This window comes from Tachysurus vachellii, chromosome 1, assembly GCF_030014155.1.
Source record: "Tachysurus vachellii isolate PV-2020 chromosome 1, HZAU_Pvac_v1, whole genome shotgun sequence".
In the NCBI taxonomy this organism is placed as follows: Eukaryota; Metazoa; Chordata; class Actinopteri; order Siluriformes; family Bagridae; genus Tachysurus; species Tachysurus vachellii.
The window spans coordinates 40,646,311-40,658,810 of record NC_083460.1 but is presented as its reverse complement, the minus strand read 5'-3'; the positions used below and the strand labels follow the sequence as shown (position 1 = coordinate 40,658,810).

Here is a 12,500-nt window from a genome sequence, read left to right as displayed (position 1 = left end):
GTTTGATTAACTTCCACAGCCGTCTATTGTCTGAGTCGTCCGTCACGCGACTGTGTGGATGTGTCTGATCATCACAAACGCTCGTATTGTTCCAGGCTGCAAGCTGCCCTAATTAATGAACTGCATTTAACGATTCATATCGAAAGCACGGGTTGCTTTAAGTGCTCACTCGAGTGTGTGTGTGTGTGTGTGTGTGTGTGTGTGTGTGTGTGTGTCTGTGTGGATGGATGGATGGCACAAATGAAATAGTTGTTCTTTTTCCAGAGAAGTGAGTGGAGAGAAGAGAGCTGGGTGTAGACAGGCTTCGATGGTAGTAGATGGCGATTGATGAATGTAGACGAGGGGTAAATAGTTGAAGATAAAGGGTAGATGGGTGTATACGTGGTAGACAGCAGTAGATGGTGCCAGACAGGGTGTATTTAGATGTAGACAAGGGGTAGATGAGGAAGATGGCAATAAACAGATACGAGTATACAAGATGGGTATAGTTGGTTCGAGACAAGGGGAAGATGGAGGTAGATGGGTGTTGATGGTTGGAGATGAGGGGTAGATGGATGGAAATGAGGAGGAGGCAGTGATGGACAGATATATACAGAGGAAGATGGGTATAGATAGATGTAGGCAAGGAGTAGATGGATTTACTATGTATGAGTGGTACATGAAAATAGATGGGTATAGATGGTTGGAGACAAGGGGTAGATGGATGGAAATGAGGGGTAGATGGGTGTGGATGGATAGAGACAAGGGGTAGATGGTTGAAGATGAAGGGTAGATGGGTGTAGATGGATAGAGACAAGGGGTAGATGGATGGAAATGAGGGGTAGATGGGTGGAAATGAGGGGTAGATGGGTGTAGATGGATAGAGACAAGGGGTAGATGGATGGAAATGAGGGGTAGATGGATGGAAGTGAGGGGTAGATGGGTGTAGATGGATAGAGACAAGGGGTAGATGGTTGAAGATGAAGGGTAGATGGGTGTAGATGGATAGAGACAAGGGGTAGATGGTTGAAGATGAAGGGTAGATGGGTGTAGATGGATAGAGACAAGGGGTAGATGGTTGAAGATGAAGGGTAGATGGGTGTAGATGGATAGAGACAAGGGATACAGTAGATGGTTGAAGATGAAGGGTAGATGTGTGTAGATGGATAGAGACAAGAGGTAGATGGTTGAAGATGAAGGGTAGATGGGTGTAGATGGAGATACAGTAGATAGATGGAGACAAGGTGGTAGACAACAGTAGATGGAGGAAAATGGCAATGGAGAGTTGAGATAGAATAGACTGACTCTAAAATGGTTGGAAACAAGGGGTAGATGAATGTAGATGAGTGGTAGATAGAGGTAGATAAGTATTCACAGAGTAGACAGTGATAGACAGATATATACAGAGGTAGACGGGTATAGATGGATGTAGCTGGGGTTATTTGGCAGAAATTGGATTATATGTAGGGTATGAATGTGGTAAACAGAGTAGACAAATGATAGATGAGTACACAAGGGATAGACACAGGGTGTATGGGCAATAGATGAAGGTACAAGGGGTTAACTGGGTAAATAACAATAGATGGGTATACAAAATAGGTAGACACTGGAAAATGGGAGGGGAGGATGCAGTAGATGGAGGTGGATGGGATAGAATTTGGATAGATGGCTGATTGGTGGTTGGTAGATGGGGTAAAAAAAAGGTAGATGGAGGGGTAAAATAGAGCAGATCTGGAATAGATGAAGGTAGAAGGGTGTTAGATGGTGGTAGGCAGGGTCAACAGATAGATTTGGGGTTAGAATAGAGTACATGGGGAATAGATAGAGGTAGATAGGTAGTAGATTGTAGTAGCTGGGGTAAACAGAAGTAGCTATGGGTAGAATAGTGTAGATGGGGAATAGAGAGAGGTAGATGGGTGGCAGATTGCTGTAGATGGGGTAAACAGATGTAGATATGGGTAGAATAAAGTAGACAGGGAATAGATCGAGGTGGATGGTGGTAGATGGGGTAGAATAGAGTAGATATGGAATAGATCTAGGTAAGTGGTGTAAACAGAGAAAGACAGGGTAGATGAGGGTGGACAGACGCAGGAAAAAATTTAATTTGCCATGTCCATCTGATTTGTTTTCATCCCCCTGATGGACTCCATGCTGTAAAACTTGGCAGACCTGGGAGATTGAGTTCTGGAGACACCTTGGGCTGCCTTCATTACCCAACCTGCCTTGCTTTTATCTCCCAGCGGGCAAAAAGAAGACATTAGCGCACAGCAGAGGGAACCTTGACCTCTAATTCCCATGCCCTCTGGTTCCGGTGCCAACCTGACCAATAGTTTTTTTATTTAACTTTAACTCTCTGTGTCTCGCTCACTTCATAGTGCAGCGTAGCCCTCCCCCGACTAATAGTTAGCGGTGTGTGTAGAGTCCTGAGGTGCTGTTTAATTGCTGGATATCCAGCATAGATAAACCGCACAGAGCAGACGCAGGGAAAAGGGGATTAGGAGTAAACATGTGCTGGCTGCTTCTCAGCACTTCAGATCAGTAGGAAAGCCTTATGATACAGTTATTTATACCAAGAGCTTAATTAGATTAGCACCCTCTGTATTAATTTCCCCCATTGTACAGATCAGCGTGTGTGCGGCTGTGTATTAATTGTCAGGGAGCTCGGAGCACTCGCGGGCAAGCGGCACTCGCAAAAATTTCAACCGGATCCTTTTCACGTTCCTCTTGTCTCGTACCTGGTGCACGAGGAGCATCGGTGACTTTGCTGTTGCTCGTTAATTTAAGTCATTTTATTCCCGCAAGAGTGAAATAGGGCTGTAGTAAAATCTTTGGTCATTTGTAGAGGATGAAGCTAAAAAAAAAAAAACAGCGCAGTTGGAATTTTATATCTAGCATGACGAGTTGTTAAAGCCAGTTAATTAACTGGTTGTGTGGTGAAGTAAATTTTCTTCACCAAGCTCGTGATTAGTGCTTAAGAAGAAAAAGCAACAAATAACAATGTTTTACGGCGTCTCCTTTAATATGAGCCACACTTTGGATGTTTATTATAGACGTTATTACGGACGAAGGGAACGATTTCCAGCTTTCGTTTCTCTCCGAGACTGTTTTGCTTGTTAATCAGACGCCTTAAAAACTCAGCGGCTGTTTACGTTAAATAAAGGATTAGAAAGAAAGCGCCGTTCAATCCAAGGGCTTTGGAGATGATCTTTGCAAATCTCAAGAACGTCTCAGCTCAGCTTCTTTAGTCCTGATTTAAAAATCTGAAAAGAATGAAGTTCCGCACTGTCTGACTTTCTCTCTTCTGTCTCGTTTTCTCTTCGTGTCTCAGCAGAATCATGTCTTCCAAACAAGCCACCTCTCCGTTTGCCTCGGGTGCAGATTTGGGTGAGGACGGAGCGGGTCAGGAGCGCCTGGTTTGGGAGAAGGACGAAGGCACGGAGCCGCTGGCAGCACCGCAGCTGCCCATTCACAACCTGCTGCACGGCAAGATGCACGGCGAGGAACTGCCTCCCGTCAGCAGCAGCGTGCCGCCCGAATCTGACTGGGACAGCCTGGTGTCGGCCCAACAGCGCATGGTGAGAAACACAAACCACACACACCCACACACACACACACACACACACACACATACCAGGTGCCAGAAAGCGGGTACGGAGTCTACCACAGACCATTTACATTCACTAGATTCGCTAATGTTCTAAGTATATGAGTGACGGGTGATATGTGGGTTCCGCAGGTCCGAGGTTCTGTTCCATTGACTCGGTCATATATTTAGTGAATAAAACACTCAATGTGGAGCTCACTCACTCACTCACTCACTCACTCACTCACTCACTCACTCACTCACTCACTCACTCACTCATTTTCTACCGCTTATCTGAACTACCTCGGGTCACGGGGAGCCTGTGCCTATCTCAGGCGTCATCGGGCATCAAGGCAGGATACACCCTGAACGGAGTGCCAACCCATCGCAGGGCACACACACACACACTCTCATTCACTCACGCAATCACACACTACGGACAATTTTCCAGAGATGCCAATCAACCTACCATGCATGTCTTTGGACCGGGGAGGAAACCGGAGTACCCGGAGGAATCCCCGAGGCACGGGGAGAACATGCAAACTCCACACACACAAGGCGGAGGCGGGAATCAAACCCCCAACCCTGGAGGTGTAAGCCACCGTGCCCCCTCAATGTCAAGCTATTACAGTAAAATAATGAAGTAGAATTTCCAGTGTTAACATCCTGAAGTTCACCTTTTTGAGTGTTTTAACCCTTTATTTTCTGTTGTCACTTATGTTATAGCAGCAATAAATAGTCTTTCGCTCTTCAGCCTCTCTTAGCTACTCCCTTTTAAAGAACACTTGCTCTGATACAACAGGCGACTTTGCCCAGTCTCTTATTTTACAGCTTACTGATGTTGTTGAGATCAACAATTATAGTTTTTAAATCTCAGCCCTCCAAAAAAGTTGCTTACTGCCCCTTTAATGCACGTTTGACTTTCAGAACATAATGTCTATAATAGATCAATAGAATCATGAGAAATTTGAGAGTTTTGAGACATTTTTTATTTTGTTCCTGTTCTAAGGGTTAGCGTTTCTCCGCTGTCATGGCTACCGAAGGCAATTAATTTTTTAGCGACGCACAGCACCGCCTAGCTTCTCCGTCACATATACACGTGCACACGGATGCTAAACCCTGAGTCCAGGCTCAGACGGATTTTTCTCCCAAGGACAAAGCCCGTGTGTAACGGGGTGTCCCTTTGGAGACTTCTGGAAAGAAGACTTTGGCCAAATGTTTGGCTTTGAAGTCTAAAGCCATCCGCAAGTGGCTGGAGATCCCTCGTGGCGTGAAGAAGTCGCAGAGTGCGAAGTATCGAATTACATTTCACGTCAGAGCCATTTTATAAATCTATAAATAGGGAGACAATGAGAGAGAGAGAGTGGGAGTAGGAGTAGGAGTCCTTGAGTGTGTGTGTGTGTGTGTGTGTGTGTGTGTAATCTGTCTCTATGGCTTCTCTCTATTGGACACAGTCACTTGAAGAGCCTCTGACAGGACCTCATTGTTTACTGCTTAGAAAAAGAAATTCGTCTCCTCCTCTCTTACTGCTGACCCGAAATGCCCTTAATCCGGAACAGAACACAAACAAATTTACTGACCCGGAATTAAACAGAACCGGAGTGTCTTATGACGGGTATATTATATTATTCCTCTTGCATCACAAGTATCAGCTAATGGTCAGGATTTTTATTTAAATATTTAAATAAATAACGTGGTTAAAGACGGTTAGAACTGCAGCGCTGCTGAGTTCTGGATTCTGATTGGTCAGGAGGTGTTAATTAATTTCCTATTACAGCAGCTCCGACGGTAGTGACGCCTAATTCACGCGTTACTCACTCGAGTTATCGTTTCTATAGTAACGGCTCGTTCGTGACGATGTGTATGAGGGATTAGTAGACATTCGTTACAATGATGAAAGGAGTCTCCAGTTTCAGAACTGTAAATGCGTTTTTCCCGACATTTTCTGTGATAGAAACGGATCGATTCCAGGGTGTTAACAGTGGCTCTGCTTCATCACACCACACATAGGGGTATATTTCTGGGTGGTCTCTCCTCCTCCTCCTCCTCCTCCTCCTCCTCCTCCTCCTCCTTCTCACTCTCTCTCTCATGTAAATGCGGTGTGTTGCTCAGGTGCTCGATATTACAGCATGTGTAATTGGATTAACGAGAACTTTTGTGTGATCTGTGTAATTAGGAAAAGCGTTATAAAGATATAAAAGAGTTTCTCCTCCATCTTCTCAGGCTCAGGCTCTTTCTCTTTTCACGTTCATCTAACGAGGGAAAAATGAATTGCTTTTTAGAAGAGTTTTTCATTTACATATAAATCACAGATTATTTTTAACGACGAGAAGCCGAGGGTTAGTTTGCTGGAGAGAGAGTTGTTGTTGTAGCGTGTTGTGAATTGTGTGACAGGAACAGGTGTTGTGTTGTAAAAGAAACAGTGTGAACAAAGATAAAGACCGAAAGAGAAAGGAGTGTGTAGTCTCTATGTAGTCTCTATGTAGTCTCTGTGTAGTCTCTATGTAGTCTCTGTGTAGTCTCTATGTAGTCTCTGTGTAGTCTCTATGTAGTCTCTGTGTAGTCTCTGTGTAGTCTCTATGTAGTCTCTATGTAGTCACTGTGTAGTCTCTATGTAGTCTCTGCGTAGTCTCTATGTAGTCTCTGTGTAGTCTGTGTGTAGTCTCTGTGTAGTCTCTATGTAGTCTCTGTGTAGTCTCTGTGTAGTCTCTGTGTAGTCTCTATGTAGTCTCTGTGTAGTCTCTATGTAGTCTCTGTGTAGTCTCTATGTAGTCTATGTTGTCTCAAAGTAATCTCCATGTACTATCTGTGTAGTCTCTGTATAGTCTCGGTGAAGTCTTTGTGTAGTCTCTATGTAGTCTCCATGCAATATCTGTATAGTCTCTGTGTAGTTTCTATGTAGTCTTTGTTGTAGTCTTTGTGTAGTCTTTATGTAATCTCTGTGTAGTCTCTATGTAGTCTCTGTACAGTCTCTGTGTAGTCTCTATGTTATCTTTATGTAGTCTCTGTGTTGTCTCTGTGTAATCTTTATGTAGTTTCTGTGTAGTCTCTATGTAGTCTTTGTGTTGTCTCTGTTTAGTCTCTATGTAGTCTCTATGTAGTATCTATGTAGTCTCTGTGTAGTCTCTATGTAGTCTCTATGTAGTCTCTATGTAGTCTCTGTGTAGTATCTATGTAGTCTCTGTGTATTTTCTATGCAGTCTCTGTGTAGTCTCTATGTAGTCTCTGTGTAGTATCCATGTAGTCTCTGTGTAGTCTCTATGTAGTCTCTGTGTAGTATCCATGTAGTCTCTGTGTAGTATCCATGTAGTCTCTGTGTAGTATTCATGTAGTCTCTGTGTAGTCTCTATGTAGTCTCTGTGTAGTCCCTGTGTAGTCTCTATGTTCTATGTATGTAGTCTCTATGTAGGCTCTGTGTTGTCTTTGTAAAATCTATGTAGTCTCTGTGCAGTTGCTGGCAATAACCTGGGTGTAAAACCCTGTGCCAGGCGATTGCTCTGAATTATCTGCTGCATAATCACCCCGCCCTCACGCCCTCACGCCCTGTTGTCCGTCTGTGCCCGGGGCACCACACTGCACAGAGACCGGCTGCTCCACATGCACATCTGCTAACCTCTCTCCGCTCTCAGCTCTTCACATTCCTGCATATTTTCAGGGATTAAGCAGCTCCGTATACAGTAGGATGGAGCAATCCTGTGCTCTTCTTGGACCCAACCCAGAATTCCTTCCTCCCAGTTCCTTTGCCCCTCATCAATCACAAGCTGCCAGAGTTTCACAATGCCATTCTGGGAGGATCTGCAACGGGCTGCTTTAGGATTATTAGTGCATGCTTAATAATACTTTCTTTTTTTTTTTCTTTTTTTTAAATCTCTCATCACCTGTTTATGGGGTGAATTTAAACTTGTAGATTCCTGGTCTTGCTTTAAATATAGAGAAAGCGTTAAGCGAGTGTTTAGATCTCAGACAAGAGGCCAGTTAACCACTAAACCACGCACAGGTGGGATCGCAAAACAACAGCAGCTCCAGACAGGGCTCAGATTTACGAGCAGCCGCAGGGTTCAGTGCAAAAGCAGCCAGCTACTGGAGGGACCGACACGTTGCTCCGATACAGACTCGAACGACACGTTAGCGTGGAATTGCGTACACAATGTTACACATTCAAATCGAATGATTTTCTAATCTCTTTGTAACGTCGCGATAACTCACGACTCGACGATCTGCAAATGGTCTCATTTTTTCTTTCTCTTGTGGCATCTGGGAAAACACTCAGAAAAAGATTTGAGGCCTAAACAATCTCCTCTCCCCTCTCTCGCTTTTTGTTTTTCTCCTTTAGGAGTCAGACAGCAATAAAGTATGTTCCCTCTACTCCTTCCGGAATAACTCTACCTCTCCGCACAAGCCGGAGGAGGGGGCACGGGAGCGAGGCGACCTGCTGGGAGCCTCCGCCTTCGGAACGCCGGAGCGTCGCAAAGGGAGCCTGGCCGACGTGGTGGACACGCTGAAGCAGAAGAAGCTGGAGGAGATGACAAAGACAGAGCAAGACGGTAAGAGAGGCCTCAGCGTGTGTATGTGTGTGTGTGTGTGTGTGAAGGAGTGTAAGTGCACGCATGTGGACATCTGTGTTTGTACATGTTCATGCACAAGTGCCTTATTCATGGCTTTAGCAAGAGCCCACAAGCTGTGCATGGACAGCTTCAGGCATATATCAGTGTCCTTTTCTCTCACTGCATCTATATTCTCATTTTCACACACACACACACACACACACACACACACACACACACACACACACACACAAGGCACACACTCAAACCTGGGAGGACTGACGTGGCCATGTTTCCAGTTTGTTCTGAACGGGCTCCAGTGTGACAAAGAGTGGGTGGCACTACACCTCAGGCTTAAGTGTGGTCCTTGCACCGCTCCAAGCCAAACTCTCAGACCGTAAAACACACGCCAGCGACCCAAAGCCAGGAACATTACCTTTTTATTCTTCAGCACAGACGACAGCATTCATTCCGCAAAACTCGACTCACCCTCTAACCAAAATAAGTCTCTCTCTCTCTCTCTCTCTCTCTCTCTCTCTCTCTCTCTCTCTCTCACTCTCTCTCTTCCCCGGTTCTCCACTGAATTTTTTCAACCCCCAGATACTCAACCTGCACAAGAGATTAAAAATTAATTATTTGCATAATACATTTGTACAAAATATGAATTAATATATATAATATAATATATATGTTTATATATATGTGTGTTTATATAACATTTTCTCTACGTTTCACTATTAAGCAAACCTTGAGAGTTTATTAATGAATATGTATGAATATGCAAATTAGGGAACACCCTCTCTAAAATCGCTACCTATATCATGAGGTACAATTTAAAAAAAATTCTTTGAGATTTATATAAGCGGTTAATAAACGAACACAAGTAAACAAGTCAAGAACGACATCACCACAACAATGACAACAACAATAAAAACAACAGTTTTATAAACACGCATCATTAATTAGCTAGCTTACCACACATGGTCCAATGCTACAACATTCTGCATGCTACAAAAAAAACATGAATATCTGTACACCTTTATCATGATTAAAATGTGAATGCCTATGAATATGCATGAATATGCGAATTAAAAACCGCCCCCTTTTCCTCCTGTCAACCCTTAATAGTTCTAATATCACGACTGATCCATCAGAGAGAGAAAGAGAGAGAGATAGAGAGAGAGAGAGAGAGAGAGAGAGTGAGAGAGTGAGAGAGAGAGAGAGAGAGTGAGAGAGAGAGAGAGAGAGTGAGAGAGAGAGAGAGAGAGAGAGAGAGTCGATTTATATCATAAGGGTCAGAACAACAACAACAAAAACTTTAAACAAAACCAAAAAGAATAATGTTCTCATCTTAATATCATAGAAAGATAGAAAGTGTCTCAGACTTAACGTATATTTAGTGATATATATATATATAGCAGTTAAGGCATTTTAAGATGTTTCTTTTTTATATTTGTACTAGTAATTTTTATTGTATTTCAGTCCAGGCTTTGGTGCATTATTATTATTATTATTATTATTATTATTATTATTATTATTATTATTATTATTATTATTATTATTATTATTATTATTATTATTATTATTATTATTATTTCAATCCCCAGTGTTAGAGACTAAAGCAACACGTCGCTCGGGAGCCAGGAGGATGTCAGAAAAACAAATATTAAGAATAGTTCCTTTAATTGTGCCTCTACTCTTAATTAGAACTAAGTAAGAGTGAATATAACCAAGCATACCACACACATATACACACACACACACACATACACACACACCCTTACAGAGAAAAACACACACTCACTCCAAGGCTTTTCCCAAGAGACACACTCGACTCACTGGAGCGTCTGGGGAACACTTCATCACATGAATAAATTAGACCTTAATTCAACTAAAATCATTTTTCTTCTCTAACTTTTCAGCCTGTTTTCTTCTCGGAGTCTCGCTAATAATTTATTCGTCGTTGCTGCTGGCCTTGTGCAGTCTGGCAAAGGTCGAAAAAATATTTTCCTCGACCCTCTTTAATAAACAGCGTCGGTGTGCTCGAGTGCGCGGCTGTCTGTTATTCCCCGACATCCAGCATGTCGCTTTCTTATTCGGATCGGATTTGATTTGTGAGAAGAAGAAGTAGGAGACGGTGGACCATCCGGTGGACCATCCGGTCTCGGAACGTTTTCATAAAGATTTCCTCCTTTGTATCTCATCCTCATCTTTATTGTGAAGCATGATTTGAATTGGAAAATGGTTATTACTGAGTCGTACAATACGCAGGAGGAAATTCCACACGTATCATTGTTTTTCTGTCGGTTTGGTAGACGTGCGGATGCGACGCGAGTCCCCCGGCTCGTGTCCGTGATTAACCGCGTTCAACTGGAGGTCCTCATCAGCGCAAAGGTCTCGTCTCATCACGCGCATTATCTCCTGCTCTCGTTTTAATGCTGCTGCGGCCTTATGCTAATGAGTCCCAGCTGGTACGGCCGGTTCTCTGCAGAAATCCAAATGGTCAAGTGCGGCTTGTAATCGCGAAGGCCGTATGTTTAGTGCCCTGAGGAGAGGGTGCTTCAGCTCTAGTGTACAGCTGTGTTAATCTGGACTTAATGGAGATGGAGACGGACGTGGCCTCGAGCCCTGATCACTTGCGCCGTGTGAAAATAAACTCGAAGAGTTCCTGGACTCGCGTTCGGCGTAGAACTGTGACCTTAACGTTGGCTCTGTGAAGCTTCCTGAGAGCTCTGAGTGCTTTGATTGGCTGTAAAGGACTGGGGAACGCTGCTAATTTTCATCTAGTGTGCTAGGCAGCTGTGTGTGCATGAATTAACCCTTTTATTGTGACTCCAAAAGTAGCCTCTGTCTTTGTGTCGTGACGGATAGGCTGGGCTAAAAGGCTAAAAACATCGCCTAGCTTACAGCCAGATGACACGAAGGCATGGAGAACAACTGTTGCAGCTTTGTCTTTGAGACTAAATTCGAACCATGTGTCTGCTCATTGTAAATCGTTGTAATTTGCTCGTTCTGTTCAGGAGGTCACGCAGCCTGAGAACATCGTAATCCAGACCATAATACGTTTGTTTTAGCGTCCTGTTTGTGATGTTCGAGTAAATATCACAGTATCATTAAGCACCATTTAAGGTGGTGCAGTCGGTCGATACGACATTACTTCGTGATTCTCTCTCTCTCTCTCTCTCTCTCTCTCTCTCTCTCTCTCTCTCTCTCTCTCTCTTTCTCTCTCGCACACACTTAATTAAATGTGTACGGCCAGCCAGAGAGTCGACCGCTCTCAAATTCAATCAGGTCTATTAGTAGCGGCCGGCGAGGAAGTCGTCCCTGGATCATCATCTTGCCGCTGCCTCTTCTGAACCCGTCCCGTCCCGTGGCCAATCGCCTCCGTCCCTCGTTGGCTCCCTCCTCCTCCTCGCCTCTCTTTTTTTCCTTCATCCTGCCTTCCCTCCACTCGTCTAACAGGTCCTTAAAGTGCTTTAAGTGCTTGTGACCGCTCTAATGAATGAAAATGTCCTCCCCAGGCCCGGAGGACTGCATTAAGCTGAATAGTCACCTTCACTGTAAAAGCTCCTCCAGGGCCAGTCGGGCCTAACGATTGTGTCTGCCGCTTATTTACCGGCTATTGTAAAATGCATTATTTATGGAGAACTCTCTAGACGACACTTGTCAAAGAGTTAAAAATGTCAAGCATAAGTAGGGAAAGAAAACAGAGAGGGGTTTAGGGGGTGGGGGTGGTGGGGTAGGAGAAATAAACTAACATGGAATGTAGGGAAGAAAAAAATTAACATCCATTACAGTTCTGCTGAAGGTGACCTTCAGGGGGGGTTCAGGAGCAGTTGAAGCACTGAAGTAATGATCAATACAATTTCACACTGATATATATATATATATATATATATATGTATATATATATATATATATATATATATACATATATATATATATATATATATATACAATATATATCTATATCCAGACACACTCTCCTCCTTTTTTTTTTTTTTACTACTGCTCTTTCAGAGTCTGTAAACTTTTTCGCGTCCTGTTTATACAGCGAACTTTAGCCTTAAACCGAATCGATAAAATTGTCAAGAAAATTCATCCGTAAATCTAAAGCACAAGCTCAGACACGGCTCGGATCCTCCCGCTCCCGTCTCGCTCAGAGCTCACTTAACACAATGCCGCTGTGGGGTTTTTTCGTTTTTTTGTGTCAACACAACAGTGCCTTACTGGCTCTGAAACGCCAACGGAATTTCTGACAATGCGCTCGAGCCGTGCCGTTTTCATTTTTCCAGTCCCACAGTAGTTTGGACGGCAGGAGAACTTCGGAGAATCAGAATGGGTCTAGTTAAGGAGACCCACAGCTTTTCCAAGTCTGGGCATCAGACAGCGTT

At 43.7% G+C, this 12,500-nt stretch overlaps 1 protein-coding gene across 12 annotated transcripts in view; it reads left to right on the top strand.

Annotated features, from left to right (window-relative positions):
• Nucleotides 1-12,500, top strand: part of sox6 (SRY-box transcription factor 6) — a 176,035-nt gene that overhangs the window by 60,485 nt on the left and 103,050 nt on the right. For 9 of the 12 annotated variants that reach the window (XM_060866986.1, XM_060866338.1, XM_060866496.1 and 6 more), the window contains 2 exons: nucleotides 3,308-3,554; nucleotides 7,896-8,106. In XM_060866986.1, the coding sequence (XP_060722969.1) occupies nucleotides 3,315-3,554; nucleotides 7,896-8,106 (451 nt within the window). In that variant the 5' untranslated portion in view covers nucleotides 3,308-3,314. The remainder of the gene's footprint in view (nucleotides 1-3,307; nucleotides 3,555-7,895; nucleotides 8,107-12,500) is intronic. The other 3 variants (XM_060866913.1, XM_060866668.1, XM_060866257.1) reach the window with 1 other exon arrangement.